The sequence below is a fragment of the Notolepis coatsorum genome (genome assembly GCF_963971535.1).
Source record: "Notolepis coatsorum genome assembly, chromosome: 11".
NCBI lineage: Eukaryota > Metazoa > Chordata > Actinopteri > Aulopiformes > Paralepididae > Notolepis > Notolepis coatsorum.
The window spans coordinates 15759424-15781909 of record NC_140175.1 but is presented as its reverse complement, the minus strand read 5'-3'; the positions used below and the strand labels follow the sequence as shown (position 1 = coordinate 15781909).

The 22486-nt window shown below is 45.5% G+C and overlaps 1 protein-coding gene across 1 annotated transcript in view; it reads left to right on the top strand.

The window, feature by feature from the left end:
• Positions 1-22486, top strand: part of jmy (junction mediating and regulatory protein, p53 cofactor) — a 74866-nt gene that overhangs the window by 31733 nt on the left and 20647 nt on the right. The window contains exon 3 of the mRNA XM_084325289.1: positions 19235-19385. Coding sequence (XP_084181415.1) covers positions 19235-19385 — 151 coding nt within the window. The remainder of the gene's footprint in view (positions 1-19234; positions 19386-22486) is intronic.

The following is a 22486-nucleotide window of genomic DNA, read 5'->3' as shown; positions in this document are numbered from 1 at the left end:
GTAAACTGATGGGTTAAGTCTCTACCGTTCAGTAAACTGATGGGTTAAGTCTCTACCGTTCAGTAAACTGATGGGTTAAGTCTCTACTGTTCAGTGAACTGATGGGTTAAGTCTCTACTGTTCAGTGAACTGATGGGTTAAGTCTTTACTGTTCAGTAAACTGATGGGTTAAGTCTCTACCGTTCAGTAAACTGATGGGTTAAGTCTCTACTGTTCAGTAAAACTGATGGGTTAAGTCTCTACTGTTCAGTGAACTGATGGGTTAAGTCTCTACTGTTCAGTGAACTGATGGGTTAAGTCTCTACTGTTCAGTAAACTGGTGGGTTAAGTCTCTACTGTTCAGTGAACTGATGGGTTAAGTCTCTACTGTTCAGTGAACTGATGGGTTAAGTCTCTACTGTTCAGTGAACTGATGGGTTAAGTCTCTACTGTTCAGTGAACTGATGGGTTAAGTCTCTACTGTTCAGTGAACTGATGGGTTAAGTCTTTACTGTTCAGTAAACTGATGGGTTAAGTCTCTACCGTTCAGTAAACTGATGGGTTAAGTCTCTACCGTTCAGTAAACTGATGGGTTAAGTCTCTACCGTTCAGTAAACTGATGGTTAAGTCTCTACTGTTCAGTAAACGGATGGGTTAAGTCTTTACTGTAGTGATGGATCAGATCAGTATGTTATGCTCTGAATCAGTAGTATTGGTTCATCCATCCCTGATGCTTATTCCTGGCCAACAGTTGGTTCCCCTATTTTCCTGTCTCAAAAAAAACACATTCCTTACCCAGCATGCTCCTCTACTCAGCATGGTGACAATCAGCCACACAGCTGTGTGTGTGTGTGTGTGTGTGTGCGCGCTGGCTTGCTTGTGTGTAGAAGAAGGGCGTATTTGAAAACACAGCCTGGCGTGTCATTTGGGTGTCGGGGCAGATGTTGATTTGAGGCACACAGGCGAGGATCAGTTCAACTTGCCTCGATTTAGACTTTGAACCATTTTAAGTGGCTTCTTAAATATCCTCTTACAAACTTTGTGGGAAGCAACAAACGTAAAGATCCCTGCCGGATGCCTGAACGTGTGAAAATGTGTTTTTATTAACGGCCAAAGTGTTCTCAGCTGTGCTCCCGCAAAATGAAGAATGCAGCTGATTCATAAATTGAACGTTGTGCATTCTCGTACACCCGAATTTGCATATATAAATTCATTTGCATGTATATACAGCGTTATTGTACACGCTATCATACAGAGTTATATGGGTTTATATTCAGGTGTATAAGTAGGTATGTAGAAGGATTATATGCAGGAATATTCAGACTGATATGGATATATATATATATGTATGTACAGTATATACAGCACTTTTGTACATGCTATCATACAGAGTTCTATGGATAGACTATAGTATGAGAGGTAGGTAGCTATGATTATTATGATGTCAATTTTATTCTACTCTCTTTTTTTGAATTCCCAGCACCTGGGCTCGATTACTAATCCTGCCAGCGCTGTAGAGCGAGGTATGAGAGATATGCACACACTTGATCATCAAGGAGGCTGTGTTGTTGTTGTTGTTGTAAAGCCCGACCAATAGATCTGGGCCCCGTTCCATGTACGTGGTTCAACTAAGTCGATCAACATGTCCATTATCCAGCTTCAGTTAACCCGATGTTCAAAGCCGGGATTTTCCTGTTTCACAAAGGAGGATTCAGTCTCGTTAACTCAAGCCAGACTTGAGAGTCAGGCTCAAGTCAGGCTAGATGCGCGCTCCCGTTTTAGGTGGAAAGCCAGCACGTATCGATGGCAGAGACCCTGATTCTCAACGGCATTGATTGATTAATTGATTTAAGACTTTATTGACAGATTGCAATAGGCTCAATCGCCTCGCCGACAAGTTAAATGCGTTATCTATAGGCTAATTCTAAGTCCCTCATTACCTCAATCAATCAGATTATATTTCTTTAAACTTGCCTGCTGGATTGAATAATCAAATGAGATCTTGCTAGCGAAAATTATTAGTTAACTGTTATACAGAATTACGATACTGCTCTCTTACCCATTGATTGATGTATAGTCAATCTTTTACTTATCTTCTCTGTGGTGTAACGGGTTCTTCTTTTGACTTTCACACGGACGACCGGGGTTCAAGGCCCTAGTCTTTTCCTTCTTTTTGCAATATAGGAATAATTCAATTTGGTGCACGTTGAGAGCTATATAAAGAATGACATCCTCAATGCATGTAGATTTATAATATTTTAACTTAAAACCAGGCTACTTTGGCGTATAATCATTAATATTATATTCAAAAAAATCATATTGGAAACACGGGGATTTGAACCCCGGTCGCTGAACTGGCAGGGATGAGCACTACCGCTGGGCCACTGGGCCAGATGGGATAAATTCATTGTTTATACATTAATGAACGAGAGACCCGTGTTTAGAATATCCGTTGTTTTGAATGAAGTTTATCTCTTTATCCTCATTCATTAATGTGACGTCAACGGCTCATTCAATTTCTCAAATCCGTCAAACAGCGCATCTCATCAGACATCTTAATCCCAGTTACAATTAAAATAACCACATCATGTGTACATCGCACGAGCGAGCGCCACCGTCGCCACGGTATATATAACGTGCATTATTTAGGACAAAGTGAATTTAATATCAGCATTTTGGGTCTATTTTACATTTCAAAAGCCCCCTCTGGAAGAATGGAGCACAAAAACGTAATTCAGAATGGTATAATGCAGATCGTAGACTGTGGGAATAGTTTCAGGAAACGGGCTGTCACTTCTTTGCGGGGGCGTGGCGATAGTTCAGGCTAACTTGAACTTGAACTCTGCTTTCGAGCAGGCTCAAACTTTTGGATATGTTGTCATGGTGATTTGGGAAATCCAGGTACATGAAATCGGAAAGTCAGGCTAACACAGTTAGCCTGATAAAGTTATCCGGCTAACTCGGTTATCCCGGTACATGGAACGGGGCCCTGCTCTCCTCTACTAAGCCTGCCAGCAGTCAACAGCCTGCTGTGGCCAAACTGGCCATTCTCACCCAATGCCATGCTTCAGTAATGGTTGGTTCTCACCCAATACCATGCTACAGTAATGGTTGGTTCTCACCCAATGCCATGCTTCAGTAATGGTTGGTTCTCACCCAATGCCATGCTTCAGTAATGGTTGGTTCTCACCCAATGCCATGCTACAGTAATGGTTGGTTCTCACCCAATGCCATGCTACAGTAATGGTTGGTTCTCACCCAATGCCATGCTACAGTAATGGTTGGTTCTTCTCACCCAATGCCATGCTTCAGTAATGGTTGGTTCTCACCCAATGCCATGCTTCAGTAATGGTTGGTTCTTCTCACCCAATGCCATGCTTCAGTAATGGTTGGTTCTTCTCACCCAATGCCATGCTTCAGTAATGGTTGGTTCTTCTCACCCAATGCCATGCTTCAGTAATGGTTGGTTCTCACCCAATGCCATGCTACAGTAATGGTTGGTTCTTCTCACCCAATGCCATGCTTCAGTAATGGTTGGTTCTTCTCACCCAATGCCATGCTACAGTAATGGTTGGTTCTTCTCACCCAATGCCATGCTACAGTAATGGTTGGTTCTTCTCACCCAATGCCATGCTTCAGTAATGGTTGGTTCTTCTCACCCAATGCCATGCTACAGTAATGGTTGGTTCTCACCCAATGCCATGCTTCAGTAATGGTTGGTTCTTCTCACCCAATGCCATGCTTCAGTAATGGTTGGTTCTCACCCAATGCCATGCTTCAGTAATGGTTGGTTCTTCTCACCCAATGCCATGCTACAGTAATGGTTGGTTCTTCTCACCCAATGCCATGCTACAGTAATGGTTGGTTCTTCTCACCCAATGCCATGCTTCAGTAATGGTTGGTTCTCACCCAATGCCATGCTTCAGTAATGGTTGGTTCTCACCCAATGCCATGCTTCAGTAATGGTTGGTTCTCACCCAATGCCATGCTACAGTAATGGTTGGTTCTCACCCAATGCCATGCTACAGTAATGGTTGGTTCTTCTCACCCAATGCCATGCTACAGTAATGGTTGGTTCTTCTCACCCAATGCCATGCTTCAGTAATGGTTGGTTCTCACCCAATGCCATGCTTCAGTAATGGTTGGTTCTTCTCACCCAATGCCATGCTACAGTAATGGTTGGTTCTTCTCACCCAATGCCATGCTACAGTAATGGTTGGTTCTCACCCAATGCCATGCTTCAGTAATGGTTGGTTCTCACCCAATGCCATGCTACAGTAATGGTTGGTTCTTCTCACCCAATGCCATGCTACAGTAATGGTTGGTTCTTCTCACCCAATGCCATGCTACAGTAATGGTTGGTTCTCACCCAATGCCATGCTACAGTAATGGTTGGTTCTCACCCAATGCCATGCTTCAGTAATGGTTGGTTCTTCTCACCCAATGCCATGCTTCAGTAATGGTTGGTTCTCACCCAATGCCATGCTTCAGTAATGGTTGGTTCTCACCCAATGCCATGCTACAGTAATGGTTGGTTCTCACCCAATGCCATGCTACAGTAATGGTTGGTTCTTCTCACCCAATGCCATGCTTCAGTAATGGTTGGTTCTCACCCAATGCCATGCTACAGTAATGGTTGGTTCTCACCCAATGCCATGCTACAGTAATGGTTGGTTCTCACCCGAAGCAGCCAAGTCTAGCAGCACGGCTGCTTTCAATTGATCTCCGATGTAGAGGAGCGTACGCAGCCATGAGGTACACGATGTAGAGGAGCGTCTGCAGCCATGAGGTACACGATGTAGAGGAGCGTCTGCAGCCACGAGGTACACGATGTAGAGGAGCGTCTGCAGCCACGAGGTACACGATGTAGAGGAGCGTCTGCAGCCGCGAGGTACACCGTGAGGTAAGGCAGACACTCCTCTACTTTGGGAATGAGTTGAATGCAGCCGCTCTGCTAGACTTGGCTGGAGGCGGTCGGAACGGACCTCAAGTCTCCTAATAAGGGTTGGGTATCGTTCACATTTGAACCGGTACCAGTTCCTGGAATTGTCGGTACCCAACTGTACCGTGCGGCAAAGGGAACCGCTCCCGCCTACCTCCGGTCAATGGTCTCTAACTACACACCCTCAAGACCCCTACGCTCTGCATCTTCTGGCCGCCTCAGACCTACTCCTATCCAAGCTCCGGGAGGGTCATCAAAGAGAAGTCGCCTATTCTCAGTCCTTGCCCCACAATGGTGGAATGAACTACCCACCCCAGTTAGGACAGCCGAAACAGGTCCAACCTTTCGCCGTCGACTAAAGACTCACTTCTTCAACCATTATCTGAATTAAAAAAGAAAAAAAATATCTACACTGTAGCACTCAACACTTTATGAACATTGTTGCTCAGCTGATAGAGTTGTGCCCTTCCTGATGACTTGTCGTACAGAACTTGTAAGTTGCTTTGGATAAAAGCGTCAGCTAAATGACTAAATGTAAATGTACCTTTTTTTTCTGTACTTAACACTCTGTAATAACAAATAATTTAATTTCAGTTGTAAAAAAAACTAACTTCTCAATTGCAACATTATTTATTTAGAACATTTTGTTATTCATTGTTGTAAACACACCACACAAAATAAATCATGTTTAAATGTTTAAATATCAACATTATCTTGCCATCCTCAGTAAATACTATCAAACTCCTCTGACCTCATCTGGTCTTTCCAAAGACCCAAGAGACGGGACAGTAATATATATATATATATATATATATATATATATATATATATATATTTGTGGAAAAGGCTCCCTCTTGTCTAGTATCTTACACTCTTACACTAAACATGTAAAGGTACTGAAATTTGGTACCGATTGAACCCACCGCGAATCGGTACTCTGTAGTACCAATGTAATTCGGTCTGTACCCTTAAAAGTACCTAGTTCAGTTCCCAACGCTCCTCGCATGGTTCATGAGCTCCTTTTCACTGTGAACGTCTGGGATACGGACGGTGAACCCGAAGTGTCACAGTTTTTAATGCAGAAGGAATCAAATTGTGTACAAGTCTCGTTTCCTGAAGGACGGGAGTTTTATTCACTCTTGACTAGGGATTGGGCATCATTTGGATTTGGAACGATTCCGATTCTCCATTTCGATTCCTGTTCTAAACGATTCTCAATTCCGATTCTTTGAGGTGCAGGTCAAAACAGGTCACCGCTTATTTCGCGGGAGAAAAAAATCTATTTGAAAAATCCTTAATTTTTTTCATACTCTTCACATTGTCAGTTGACTTGATACAGTTTAATTTGGTTGCCACTGTAACTAGGGTATTAATTAACAGTTTATAAAAAAAAAAAATCTAAATTTAATCTAAATGCAAACATCTTCTTAACGGAACCGGAAGTTAGGAAGGTTCTCGCGGTGACCAACCCTACTCTTGACAACCTCACGGAAACTCTATCAAACGCCCTCTAACCAGGACCCGGCTGTGTTGTTCTCTCATAGCTCTGGCCTCTTTGCTCTGGAGCGTAGACTCTCTCTGGTGCCACCTGCTCCCCTCAGGGCAGGTCCAACGGCCGAAAACAAAGCTGCATGCAAATAGCTTCCCGCCGCACGCCCAGGCCGTTTGGGTTTTTTCCCAAACTGATGAGTCAGGGGGACGTGTCGTCTGTCAGTGTGGGCTCTAGTGGAGGTTTGACCTTTCTCAAACGCCGCCCTCTTCTTCTCGATCCTCCAATCGCAACTGCTTGTGCTTTTCCTCTGACAAACCGTTTGTATTGTGAGGTGAGGTGAGGGGAGGACAGAGAGAGAGAGAGGGAGGAGGAGGAGGAGGGGGGTGCTGGATTTACATTGAGTTTGCATCCTGCTGGCTGGTGTTGCAGGTCACCTGCCTGTCGGGTCACCTGGCTGTCAGGTCACCTGGCTGTGTGACTCTTGAGTCCCTTCAGATCTCAGGTGCAGCCGGGAATATAAACACCTGAATACAGGGGCTTGTAAGATGAGTTCATGACATAATACATAATATTTCCCCTCGTGAACTACAGTGTTTTATTGCAAATTTGTACTGATAGTGACGGAGCCTCAGGAGGTACTAGAGTCTGGTAATCGGAAGGTTCCCAGTTCGATTCCCGCTCCTCCTCGGGCAGAATGTTGAAATGTCCTTGAGCAAGACACTTCTTACATGGTGAATGGTGCATTTATATAGCAGCTTTCATCCAAAGCGCTTTACAATTTGTTCCTCACATTCACACACCGACGGCGGAGGCGACCATGCAAGGTGCCAACCTGCTCATCGGGAGCAGTTAGGGGTTAAGTGTCTTGCTCAAGGACACTTCGACACTCTGCCCGGGAGGAGCGGGAATCGAACCGGGAGCCTCAAGATTACCAGACGACTGCTCTACTGCCCAAGCCACTGTCTCACTTAACCTCGAACTGTCTGAGTGAATGGGTGAATGTGAGGAACAAAATTGTAAAGCACTTTGGATAAAAGCTTACCATTTATTGCACACACCTGTCTAGATGGTCAGCGTATTCTGGCCTTCTTGTGTGACGTGCTCCACCTCTGGTACCTGATCATCGGGGGCTGTTATGGGCCACGTAATACATTCATAGTGTGAGACCACCTTCCTGGGTGGAAATCCTAGAAACGATAAACCTTTGGGCTATTATCTGAACAGTCAAACCGCATAAAACGATGACGAAAGGATTCTCAAGGCTCTCGTCGCGTGTACTGCTTACATCACAGGCATGCGCCAGTAGCCTAGAAGCGTAAACAAAGCATGTCTGATTCTATCCATGACGATCACCTGAAGGCTACATTGGCAGTACTTTTAAATACACAAGAATCTGTCCCGCGGCTATCGCAACTATTAGTGACTGGAGCCACTGTCTGTGAGTGACTCTGCTTTGGTCCAATCACATTCCCCCACCCACAGTCTGCGAATCAGAGGCAGAGTAGGGCGGGTCTTCACAGCACGTCATGTGACATATGCGCCAATCGTGTGACAGTGGGGCTCCGTCGTCTCGAGTCTTTACAGCCTCGTCTGCACGCAGAATTCCATCCCAAAACACTAGTCTAAACGCAACATTAAAAGTGAGACCGCAAGACGACTTTTGCGGTTTCTGTTCAGACTCTCTCCGTCTAAACATGGCCTGAGAAAAATTACAAGTTCTTATGCCTATCCAGTGATTTTGTAGTTACTGCAATTCTTCATACCCATTTTCTTACATTAAAAACAGCAGGTTTGAACTCTGAAACTTACTGAAAGATAAAACGGATATTGAAGTAAAATTTCACTTATAACTGAATCTTTAAAATAATTGTAGTTACATAGTTCCATAGTATCGGTTAGGGGTGGACGGTATAAACGGTATACGGTATAAACGGTATTAATTTGCTCTACGGTATGGATTTTGACTATACCGTTTAACCGGTAGAGCAGCTCTAAAATAGCAATGACGTCATGTAACCACAGCCGCAGCGCGACTATTTCAATCGCATTTGCCCCTAAAAATAGATCGAATTAGTCATAGATAATAGATATGTGCAAACTGGAAAAAGTTATTTAGGAGGCTTCGCGCAGTGGGCGTGTCAACACGCAATTGTCATTTCATAATAAACACATATCACCGTGGCGCACAGCAAGTTTCAATTTCAGTTCCTGGCATTTTTAACCAGTGGAGAAAGGTAAGATATTTCCCTATCGTTTTTCTTATATGAATTATTCTACGTTAATAAAACATACCTGGTGATCAACTACAGTTTGCTGTAAACATTACGATATGTGTGTAGTGTTATGATAACGACGGCAGCAGCGGGAGCCGGGAGGAAGGCGTGCAGCAGTGGATTTGCGAATAGCATGCAGCTGCAGAGCCGCAGAGCCAGTGGCTCTTTCAGGTCTGGTCACAGGCCCGTCAAACAGCGCCCCCCCACCCTTGCGCCGTTCTGACCCCCATCGTCTCTAAGCATTTTGTGTGTCAATTTGTTGACACATGTGTCAATTTGTTGACACATGTGTCAATTTGTTGACACAATTGTCAATTCTTAAAGCTGAGGATGAGTGGCAGCTTTGTCTCGATTCTTATTCAATTCAATTCGCTCTGCGGCTCTGCAGCTACATATGCTTCTAGCAAAATCCAGCCCCGCTGTTTGCAATGGGAGCAGGAGTCTCGACTCGGGACTTATTTTATTTGGAATATAATGACTTTATACGCAAAAGTAGCCTAGTTTTAAGTTAAAATATTATAAATCTACATGCCTTGAGGATGTCATTCTTTATATAGCCTGCCTATCATGCGAGGTTTGATGCTGGTAATAACAACACCAGCTCACAAGCCTCGGCAATGGGGGGGGGGGGGTCGGCTGCTGATGGAGGCGCAGTGTTCAGGGTAACAGAGCATGAGGTGAGGCGGACCTTTAAAAAAGTGAATATCAGGAAGGCAGCAGGTCCAGACGGCATCCCCGGCCGTGTCCTAAAAGTCTGTGCCGACCAACTGGCCCCAGTATTCACTGACATATTTAACCTGTCCTTAGAACAGGCTGTCATCCCCACCTGCCTGAAGAAGTCCACTATTATCCCTGTACCCAAAAAATCCAAGCCTGCTTGCCTCAACGACTACCGCCCTGTAGCTCTCACCTCCATAGCCATGAAGTGCTTCGAGAAGCTAGTAAAGGGCTACATCTGCTCCTCCCTCCCCATCAACATGGACCCCCTGCAATTTGCATACCGCCCCAACAGGTCCACGGAGGACGCCATATCCCATGTGCTGCACACAGCAGCATCACACCTGGACAAGAGGCAGGGGAACTATGTGAGAATGCTATTCATCGACTACAGCTCGGCATTCAATACCATAGTCCCCTCCATACTCATAGCCAAGCTCAGGGACCTGGGCTTGGGCTATGACCTCTGCCAGTGGGTCTTGGACTTCCTGACTGGCAGACCCCAGGTGGTGAGAGCAGGCAACTGCACCTCCTCATCCATCACCCTCAACATAGGGGCCCCCCAGGGCTGTGTTCTGAGTCCCCTCCTCTACTCCCTGTACACACACGACTGTGTGGCTCAGCGGAGTAGCAATACAATCGTCAAATTTGCTGACGACACAGTGGTGGTGGGCCTGATCTCTGCCAACGACGAGAGGGCCTACCTGGAAGAGGTCAAGGTCCTGGCGGGATGGTGCCAGGAAAACAGCCTCTCCCTGAACGTCAGCAAAACAAAGGAGATGATTGTGGACTTCAGGAGGTCGGGGGTCAAGGACTACAGCCCCCTCAGCATCGACGGGGCACCGGTTGAGAGAGTCAACAGCTTCAAGTACCTCGGAGCCTACATATCCGAGGACTTGACATGGACCACACACATTAACAGTGTGGTGAAGAAGGCACGACAACGCCTCTACTTCCTCAGGCGCCTAAGGAAGTTTCAAGTCAGCCAGAAGATCCTTAAGAACTTCTACTCATGTACAATAGAGAGCATCTTGACCGGCAACATCACCTCCTGGTTTGGGAATAGCACTGCAAAAGACCAAAGCAGACTACAAAGAGTGACACGTTCAGCCGAACGCACAATTGGAGGGGGGCTCCCCACCCTCCAGAACATTTACTACAAGCGTTGCAAGGGGAAGGCTAAGAGAATTATTAAGGACTCGAGCCACCCGAACAACTGCCTCTTTGAACTGCTGCCGTCAGGCAAGCGATACAGGAGTCTCAAGGCGAGCACAGAAAGACTCAGAAGTAGCTTCTATCCCCAGGCCATCAGGCTGCTAAACGAACAATGAATGAACACTACACAACAACAACCACCAAACACACATAGCACACACATCCACACGCACACACTCACTTTAAACAAACACACTGTAGCACCCACTCCACACACTTTATAGCACACACCCACTTTAAACAAACACACTGTAGCACCCACTCCCCACACTTTATATTTATGGATGAAGGATTGCACTACAACTCGTACACCTTACTGTAAATTGTACCTAAAATTGTACCTCATCCCATTTCTGCTTTGCACTAGATAGTACTGTACATTAGTACACTGCATAGTATTGTGTATTGTATATTATATGGTAACTCAGAACATTGTACATATGTCTATACCGAACACTGTGACCTCATTTTCTTCTTCTAAATTCATGCTATATTATGTTATTATGTTATTTGATACTATCTTGTCTAGCACAGTCTCTGGAGCGTAACAGTAAGAAGCATTTTGTATGAAAGTATTCTGTACTTCTGTATGACAACTATTAAAGAACTTGAAGAACTTGAAGAACTTGAAAGAACTTGAAGGAAAAACAAATTATTCTAACAGAAACACTGATACCGTGATATATACCGTTACCGTCTATGCTTCAAATTATACCGTGATATAAATTTTAGACCATACCGTCCACCCCTAGTATCGGTATCTATAGACTGTCTCTTGGCAACAGGAGTGGGTTTCTTCATTGAGCACTTGTCCTTATCATTAGGACACAAGTATCATGTTTTATTATAAATAAACGGATAAGATTGTACAGAGCGACTCGCTCTGCCCGTTTTCCCACGACGAAGCACTGGTTGAAAGATGTGTTTCTCAAACACACTAGACCTGCGATGATGTCGAACACGCTAGACCTGCGATGATGTCGAACACGCTAGACCTGCGATGATGCCGAACACGCTAGACCTGCGATGATGTCGAACACGCTAGACCTGCGATGATGTCGAACACGCTAGACCTGCGATGATGTCGCACACGCTAGACCTGCGATGATGTCGAACAGGTGGAGCAGACTGACGCGTGAAGCAACCATCACTTGAATGAGTGTCGCTGACAAAAGGCCCCAGGTATTTGATGAATGAGGCATTGTGGGACGGCAGGGTGTCGGGTGTCGGGGGAGGTGCAGTGTGGGTATCCCGTTGCCCTGGGGGGTCAGAGGGCAGCCATGAATAAGAGATGTGGTTTCTGTGACATGTGTGAGGTCACTGTGTAACGTTACTGTTAAATTAGAGACACGCTGTGCCCCAGCTTAGGTTTCCTCCACGACGTAGACCTCATTAGTACTGTACAACTGTTCCCCCACATAGACCTTATTATTACTGTACAACTGTTCCCCCACGTAGACCTTATTACTGTCTAACCTAAAGGAATGAACGAGTGGCTGCATTTCTATTGTACCTTTCTAGTATTGAGATACGATCATATGGGACTAACATGAGTTGTAGCACTTGTTGTGTGATAGAGCTGTGTTTACAGGGTTCCCTACAAAACCATTATCAAACTAAATGTTGCTCCAAAAGGTCATTGACAAAAGTACCAGTCGACCAACATAAGATAAGGTATTCCTTTTATTGATTGATCGGTTATATTATACGTTATATAATAAATATAGGCAATAAAGAATTTGAATCTGAATATATATATACTATGAGTAAAAGTAAATGGAAGGTGCTGTATATACACGAGGCCTAACTGGCATGATGTAGGGGCGACAGCGGCTCAAGAGGTAGAGCGGTCGTCTGGTAATCGATAGGTTCCCGGTTCGATTCCCCGCTCCTCCCAGGCGGCGTGTCTGAAGTGTCCCTGAGCGAGACACTTAACCCCTAACTGCTCCCGATGAGCAGGTCGGCACCTCGCATGGTCGCCTCCGCCGTCGTCGTGTGAATGTGAGGAACAAATTGTAAAGCGCTTTGGATAAAAAAAGAGCAATATAAATGCACCATTTACCATATACGTCATACGTCGTAGTCCGTGCAGGTTTCGGTGGACACACGACCGCTTTTAAAAACTGAATGACTTGCATACATTTCCATCATGATGGGTGTGGTCGTGTGTGGAATCGAGCCCACAACCCTGGGAGCGCCGGTGCCAAGTGCAGCTCCACCCGCCGAGCCAGACGGCACCGCTAATAAGACGGCGCCAATTGACCCCCCCGTCTCAAAGCCCCGCCCTCTCTCTTCTCGATCCTCCAATCGCAAAGCGCCGGCCTCCTCCCTCCCTCCCTCTCGTCTCCGGTTCCAAGCGCTGGATTCCTCTGGCTGGCCGGCGCCGCAGTTATGAGTGGAACGTTTCATCAGCAGCGTTCTTAGAACAACGCTTTCACTGCCAGTTAAAACACACTTCATATTCCTATCATGATAATAAAACACCCACCTGTGTGTCTTTTTTTTTAAGCTGGATTCAGAGTGTGATATCGGGCCCCGCGGGACCTGTGGTGTCTGTCTTTAAGCCGCTGAGATAAGGGCCACCGTGACTGCCTGGTCTATCTGGTAATCCCCATCCCCCCCCCTGCCCACGGGAACGGACGTCACCTTCTATTTCGGGTGTGTTTTGTCACTCAAACAGCTGTCAGGCACAGAGGTGTCGGGAGAGAAAGACCTGAGTCACAGTCCTCCTCCTCCACCTCCTCCTCCTCCTCCTCCCACCTGCCGTCCGTCTCTCTCAGCCTCTGTCTCGTCCGTCTCGCTCCATACAGTAGGTGTGGGAGGCTGGGTGAATAGGAGTGTGTTGTCGAGCAGCGCTGGCCGGCGGTGCATTATTCATTAGGAGGGGGATTATGATGTCATGGATTGAGTGTCTTTGAGACAAACACCAGGAAGCGGCCCCGTAGAAAGGAGAGCAGTCTGCCCAGGTGGCAGCTTCATCATCAGGTTGGCAGGAGTCTGGCACTATCCTGTGACATTACATCATTTATATGCTTTATTCCCCCCCCCCCGCCCCCCGTTGCTTTTTGCTCCAGGCGTTTTTTTTTTTTAAATCCTTAAACGGTACTGCCCTGCAGAAGCTAACCACAGTAACTACAGTTTTGAAGTGAGAATTTTAACTTCTCAATATCTGCTTTATCTCGTGACAAAGTTTCAGAGTTCAATCTCGCTCTGTTTGAGAGAAAGGGGGTATAAAGAATTACAGTAACTTAGGCCTGCCGCGATAAGCAATAAATCGATTAATTGCCGCGATAATTAAAATGAATGCAATGATTTTGACGGGCGCGATTAATTGCTATTTGCGCGTTTGTTTTAATGAGGCGGAACCAGTGCCCCTTGCAGTCTCTCTCCGTGTGGGTTGGCCGCTGGCGTTACTACAGAGCACAGCACGGGAGCTCCGTGGGGCAGTAGCAACGCCACATAGCTTAACTACATTTCTCAATAGTGTTGCTCCTTTTAACCAAGTAGCGTTATTTGTAGTGTAATGTTAGAATAACACAGAATAACGTTAATACAATTACATGCATCATTGTTTACAATGAACGGGTGGGGCTAGTCAAAGCACTGGAGACGGGGACAAGTTAAACATGAATAAATTTATTATAACGGGTCGTTTTCGAGTCGTGCTGCAGTGCCTACGCACCACAGCTATTCTATTATATACTGCTTTGACGCTTCCTCCTCATCGTTGATTGCCTGTAGTAGCTGCATCTAACGTTAGTAGCTAACGTTAAAACTAAAAAACAACCGGACGAGACAAGTTGTCGGCTAGGATAATCACAACAATACTTCCGGTCCGGTCGGTGGGCTTCAAAATAAAAGTCTTAAACCGGAAAAGACGGAGCGGTGGGCTTCAAAATAAAGGTTTTGGGAAATAAATTTCTCAAAAAAATTCTCTAACCGGTCGCAATAATATCGCTTATCGCGATATTTTCGGGGGCAATTAATCGCCCAGCAAAATGTGTTATCGTGGCAGGCCTACAGTAACTACAAAATCACTGTGTATAGTCAAAAGAACTTTAAAGGCATTTTTCTCAGTTTCACTGTTGGCGTAGTTACTGTGGTTAGATTCTGCAGGGCAGTATATGTGCCCTACACTTTTTAATTAAAAGTACCACTAACTACTTGAAGGTGTTATAGATGCACCTGGTTGAGTAAATAATATTGATACATCTAGTGGAGTAAAAAGCAGGGTATTTGCTTTGTAGTGTATGGAGTCCCAACGCAATTGAAAGTAACGTACAAATACCGCTCATCACCATAAAAAAACTCTGAGCAAGAAAAGTCGGTAGAAGAAAACCTCAGCAATAAAGAGTTTAATTCAGCAGAGACGCACGTCTGTTTGGTAGCAGCGTGCGTTTACAAGGACGCGTCTCTGTGTTAAAGTCTTTTATTGTTTGGTAGCAGCACGCGTTTACAAGGACATAACGTGTCTCTGTGTTAAAGTCTTTATTGTTTGGTAGCAGCGCGTGTCTACAAGGACATTACGGCCCCGTTTAGACGGAAACGCTAGCAGGTGAATCCGCAAAAATATTTTTGCTGATGTGCCTTTCGTTTATACGGAAACGGCGTTTTTACGGGGTGAAACCGCAAAAAAGTGAGACTACCTTCCAGGGTGGAATTCCTAGAAACGCAAAAGCTTTGCGATCTCGTCTAAACTATCAAAACGTATAAATCTGTTAAAACGATGACGAAAGGGTTGTCACGGCTCTGGTCGCGCGTACTGCTTACGTCACAGGTAGCAGGTATGCGCCAGTAGCCGAGACGTAAACAAAGCAAGTATGTCTGACTTATATCAACGGAGATCACCTGAAGGCTACATTGGCAGTACTTTTAACCCTTTCACTGCCACACGACAGAAGGTTAACCCTTATTATCACACAACCGGCTGTCGTGTGGCAGTGAAACGGTTAAATACACAAGAATCTGTCCCGCGGCGTGAGACTCCGTGAGTGGACCCACTGTCTGTGAGTGACTCTGCTTTGGTGCAATCACATTCCCCATCCACAGTCTGCGAATCAGAGGCAGAGTAGGGCGGGTCTTCACAGCACGTCATGTGACATATGCGCCAATCGTGTGACAGCGGGTCTCCGTCATTACAGCGTCGTCTGCACGGAGAATTCCACTCCAAAACGCTCGTCTAAACGTAAAATTAAAAGTGAAACCGCAAGATGACTTTTGCGGTTTCTGTTCACAAAACGCTCGTCTAAACGGGGCCTACGTGTCTGTCTGTGTTAAAGTCTTTATTGTTTGGTAGCAGCGCGCGTCTACAAGGACATTACGTGTCTCTGTGTTAAAGTCTTTATTGTTTGGTAGCAGCACGCGTCTACAAGGACATAATGTCTCCGTTAGTCTTTATTGCTGTGACATACCTACCACGATGCAGTCAGCAGCACTGGATATAAAATCATACCTTTTCCTTTTTGAGACGATGAATAAGATAAGATTTTGTTTTTGTTTGTTTTTAACCTTTATTTACCCAGGGTAGGTTCGCTGAGCACAGATGCTCTTTTTCAGCTACGCCCTGCTTCACATTCACACAGTTCCATTCACACCTGGGAGCTGCCCAGTACAACCACAGTGTGACACCGTTGGCCACTGAGCAACTCCACTGGAGCAGTTGGGGGTTAAGTGCCTTGCTCAAGGGCACTTCAGCGGCAGATTTTTCCTGCCGGTACCGGGGATCGAACCGGCGACCTACCGGTCACAAACCCGCTTCTCTAACCATTAGGCCACCGCTGCCCATAAGATAAGATAAGCTATTCCTTTTTTGATCCCCTTGGGGAAGTTCGGGTGTCGTAGCAGCATGGGGGAGGGGTGGTACATGTATGGGCAGGGTAATGGTAGAAAGACATAAATATTATAGGCAATACAATTTGATTTGAATATAGAAATATGAGGAGGAAAAACTATAATAAACTGTAAACAATATAATGAACTCTGAATATGGAAATTAGTTATTATTATACGTTGCAATAAATAATTTAAATCTTAATACATACTATGAGTAAAAGTAAACGGTATACACAAGGTGCCCTAACTGGCAGGATATACGTCATATGTTATAGTCCGTGCAGCTTTTGGTGGTCAAGAGTCAGACACACTTAGTGGTCAGACGTTCCTAATAGTTATTGAGTTCTGCAGCCGTTATTGAGTTCTGCGGGCAGCAGTCCATGCCCACGGTTGTGGAGCCTGATGGGCGCTCGGCACGAAGGACTGACCTTTTCACTGAATGAAAAGCTATTCTGCATTGTGGGTGTTCATGTACTCATTTCACTAAGTTAAAGGCCCACTCTGCATTGTGGGTGGAATGTACTCATTTCACTAAGTTAAAGGCCCACTCTGCAGTCCAAATGTAAACAAAAGGGCAGCCTCATCACCACTGATTACAAAATATGGATGGGAGACCTTTTTTTATAATTTTTTTTTAACGTATGATTGAAACCCAGTATGTGGTGGCTAAACATGAGTCGTACAGGACTTTTGAGGCCGTTCAAAGGTCTCTTTACATTTGTAATGTTTACAATACAAACACTGCAGTGAAGCAGACCTGTATTTTAAGTTATGACAGGTGGAGAAACTTCTTCCATCATCTTTAAGTGATGGGGGCGTTGACCCAATAACGGTTGAGAACCACTGGTTTCGACATTGTGGATTGTCACTTTAAAAAATGCAGAGCCGTTACAATCCACCGAGTGATCCCCAGACGTGCTTTCTGGAGCAGGACGTTGCTCCCTGATAAACCAGCAGCAGCACAACAATAACACCCACTTCTCAGCTCCAATCCTCCACTTTGTGCTGGAAAACACTCTGTGTCCAAACATACCTCGGCGCTGAGGTCATGGCTTTACACCGTGGGGACGACGTGACTGAAGACTTTACTGTTATCTCAGCGTCTCTCCCCCTCGCCGTACTCGCGTCTCTCTATATCTTATAAAGATATCCTTCTCCTGCCTCCCAACGTCTCCTGGCCTCTCTCTCCCCCTCTCTCTCTCTCTCTCTCCTCCCCTCCTACTCGCCCTCTTCCTCTCAACCCGACACCCTTCCCCTGTCTCCCTAGCGCTCACGTGCAGACACACGCACATAGACACAGACGTACGCGCACAACAAGCGCACACAAACGCACACACACACACACGCGCGTGCGCACTAGACGCGGGCCGTTAGGTTTGTTGGCTCAGCCTCACACAAAGCAACACGGCCTTGTGTGGTTTGTCGTTGGTTGGATGACCGCGGTGCTGTTTGTATGTGAAGTGCCTCCACCCTCCACACACACACACACACACACACACACACACACACACACACACACACACACACACACACACACACATCTGTTTGACATTATTAAAGTATTAGCATTGTGTGCAGAGAGAGAGGGAGAGGCGTCCAGAGAGGAGGTGAGAGACCCTGAAACTCAACTCCACTACAGTCTCTCTCACACAGACTCACGGTACATTTTGTTCCAGCTGCCCTGCGTGGACTGGGAGGGGGGCGGGGTGGGAGGGGAGGGGAGGGGAGGGGAGGGGAGGGGGGGGTGTATCGCAGTACAAAACTCCACGTGGCTCAGTTTTCTCCACAAAAAGTCACTCACATGGTGCACATGGCCTGGAATGAGGTGGTTATGGGGGGATGGGGGGGTGGGGTGGGGGGTAGAGAGCCACAGGATCCCTGGCTGTGTGCACGTTATGTGGAAGTGCTCTACGTAGCAAGCAGCACTGACCAGAGCCCGGTTTAATCTGACGATATTGTGCGTATATTTTAGATTAGATTTGATTCACATTTATTTATTGTCATCATGCAGCACAAGTACAGTACAACGAAAAGAAGTTTGGCATCCAACCAGAGTGCAATTGTAACAGTAAAGTGCAATAGTAATATACAATGTGGTGATTCAACTGGGTATAAGATATAATTTAAAAAAGAATAAAGATATATATTATATATATATATTATGTTGGTCGATATGTGTTTTTTACAGAACATAATGCAGAGAAAAATTACTACTAACATTACTATTACCTAAATATAAAGATAAATTCATCGTTAGTGAAGATTAGGCTATTTCCAATAGAATAGAAAATGCAATGCAAACTAGTTTGGTTTCTGCTCAAATATAATTCAGTTTAACCTTTTTATGTATTATTCATAAAACATTTTTACATACTGTATGGCTGAGGGTGGAAGAAGTAAGGTGTGCGACATATATACACATATATATATATCTGCCGATATCGGAATCTTTTACTTTTAGTAAATCATTTAAAAATGTAATTCAGTATTGGTCGGGCTCTAGTCCTGACACCTGTGTGCTTGATTGTGTTGTATTCCGTCTTGTCTTTTTATTCTCGGTGTGTTAATGTCACAGATGTCACAGTAGGACAGTAGGTCAGTGTTACTGTAAACATGTACAGGCATGTCTGCTACTTTCACCCCCAAAGCGCCACCTGCTGTCACTCACTGGTATCACACGGTGATGAAAGCTTAACAATGTGTTTTTAAATTGAATCTTTCTGTGTGTGTGTGTGTATATAAGACTGTGCTTGGTCCTAATGTGACGTTCTGGTGCCCCCTCAGATCTCCCTGGAGACGGAGCGCCTGGGCCCCCGGCGTGTGGAGGGCCTGAGGAGGGAGGACGAGGAGTGGCAGAGGAAGGCCCACTCCGCCGTGCTCGCCATACAGGACCTCACCGTCAGGTTCTTTGAGACCACCACTCGGGCACAGAAAGGTACTACAGCCTGCCGGGAAGAGGTGTTCTCACCTTCATCTAATTTCAAACCTTTTATTTAAACGAGTCGAAGGGCAACCGAGGTCTCCCTCATCACGTCGAGTACATGGTACTGAAATTGGCAAATAAAAGCATATAAGATCATAACTATAAGACGACAAGACGAGGCAAAAAGCAAGGATAACAAATCAATTAAAACACGTACAACTTGGGCACTCTAGTAGCACACCATGTATCTCGCTGCGTCGCGAAGCGGCCGACCCGGGTTCGACTCCCGGACCCGGCGTCCTTTGCCGAATGTCTTCCCCCCCCGCTCTGTCTCCCGTTCTTCTTCCTCTCTCTCTCTCTCTCTCTCTCTCTCTCTCTCTCTCTCTCTCTCTCTCTCTCTACCGGACTGCCCGGTAGAACAAACTAATAAAAATCGACCAAAAACATAACAAAAATAAAATAAAAAACACGTACAACTTGATTGACAAATGCTGAGACTTGAGCACCAGTCAAGGACTCGACCCCTCAACCTGAGCACCAGTCAGGAAGTTTGTCAACTCTAGTCTACTAGCTAGACAAACATTGTTCAGGAATCCTAAAAACCAGTTTGACAGGTGAAATTACAGAAATATCTGGTGGATTGCAGTCTCTGTGTATTTTCCGTCTCTCTGTACACAAGGCAGTGGGAGGTCCCCTTCATAGATGATGACGGCATGTATGGCTGTGATTTAACCTCTGAACCTGGTGTTTAAATATTCACAGTTCAATATTAATTGTACAGCATCACTGTATGGCATCGAGACCCATTCCACACGGAGACGCTTCAAAACCAGCATTCCTTCTCTCAAACTCTTAGAGAGAGAGAGAGAGAGAGAGAGAGAGAGAGAGAGAGAGAGAGAATTCAGCTGTGGTTGAGTTACATTGACTTTGAACTTGGACTTGTCTCGTCTGAATCGGAACAAGAAAATTATTGAACTGTTCATTCATGATTTTAGGAACATTTTAAATAGGGGTTGGGCAGATATCTGGGAAATTACCAGCGCATCACCAGGGTGCGGTTGACAAGTTGGCTTTGTTCTCCGCTAGCTTTTTCCCTCTGAGAAGAAGAGAAACCGCTAAAACCTTGCCTTGTGCCTTCGCAAGTTTTCAAGTTTCAAGTTTGTTTATTATTTGTCATAGTAAAATACAGAATACTTTATGATGAAATGCTTGTTTCTGTATGAGCCCCTTCGAGTGTGCTACATACAGTAAAGAAAATTAAATACAATTATTAACTCATTCAGCCAAGCCAAGTAAGTAAAGGAATGTTCAGTCAATATACATATATACCATACAGAGTAAAATGAGTAACAGTGAGGTACAGTGCAGAAATGAGATGAGGTACAAAACTTAGGGTAGGGTGCAAATGAGGTATGAATGTAGTGCAAATCTCTTTAATAATAGATAAATATAAAGTGTGTTTAAAGTGTCTAAAGCGCGTGGTAAGGTGAGTTTTTGTTTAAAGTGAGTGTGTACATGTGGATGTGTGTGCAGTGAGTGTAGATGATTGTTACATAGTGTCATTCTGTCATTCTCCGGTGCATTCCTCCGACCGAAACGTAGCTTGGAGACCGGGCAGACTCGTCTGCGACTCCTCCTCCCGGTGAAAGGTCTTCTAGTGTGTAAACACACCGTCAGTCATGTAGTCTGAAACCACACAACGACTCTCGCTCCGCGGACATAACAATGCACAACAGTATACCTGATGCTGCTTACAGCATAATGTCAGTCAACACAGTCAGTTGCCGTTTGTAATAATTACATTACCTCCACTCTGTCTGCAGCAGGTCTCTAGGGTCATGGAACGGCATGTCCGTATCGATAGTCTTATGAACGCTACGCAAAGTGGGCGACATGTTGGCACGCTAACCACCTTTCACGGTAACGTTAGGTTTACTCTCCGCGCTCCACGGCTTCCAGCTTTCTGCAACAACTCACGCATCGCGTGACATAAACAAGCACTTTTTTTTATGACATATTTGGTGGTAACCAAAAAAAAGATTAATAAAATCGAGCACCCTCAAAAACCTGCTTAAAGACTCACAGCCCTGGTGTGTAGCTGCTTAAAGACTCACAGCCCTGGTGTGTAGCTGCTTAAAGACTCACAGCCCTGGTGTGTAGCTGCTTAAAGACTCGCAGCCCTGGTGTGTAGCTGCTTAAAGACTCACAGCCCTGGTGTGTAGCTGCTTAAAGACTCACAGCCCTGGTGTGTAGCTGCTTAAAGACTCACAGCCCTGGTGTGTAGCTGCTTAAAGACCCACAGCCCTGGTGTGTAGCTGCTTAAAGACTCACGGCCCTGGTGTGTAGCTGCTTAAAGACCCACAGCCCTGGTGTGTAGCTGCTTAAAGACTCACAGCCCTGGTGTGTAGCTGCTTAAAGACCCACAGCCCTGGTGTGTAGCTGCTTAAAGACTCACGGCCCTGGTGTGTAGCTGCTTAAAGACCCACAGCCCTGGTGTGTAGCTGCTTAAAGACTCACAGCCCTGGTGTGTAGCTGCTTAAAGACTCACAGCCTTGGTGTGTAGCTGCTTAAAGACTCACAGCCTTGGTGTGTAGCTACTTAAAGACTCACAGCCCTGGTGTGTAGCTGCTTAAAGACTCACAGCCCTGGTGTGTAGCTGCTTAAAGACTCACAGCCCTGGTGTGTAGCTGCTTAAAGACTCACAGCCCTGGTGTGTAGCTGCTTACAGACTCACAGCCCTGGTGTGTAGCTGCTTAAAGACTCACAGCCCTGGTGTGTAGCTACTTACAGACTCATGGCCCTGGTGTGTAGCTGCTTACAGACTCTCAGCCCTGGTGTGTAGCTGCTTAAAGACCCACGGCCCTGGTGTGTAGGCTGCTTAAAGGCCAATGCTGCACGCAACAGCAGGGCTCTACAGTGCAACCATTTTACTCTCATTTGCCCCTAAACCGAACCGGAAAAATCATTTACCCGCACAGTGTGCAAGTGAAGGTTACAACCCAGTCGTGCTTTTTTCGCTCCGCTGCTAATCGTTCAAAAAACTACAAGTCCCACAAGTTCACAAGCCGCATTAACGTTCCAATCACAGTAGAGTTTCCTGTGGCTGGTTTCAT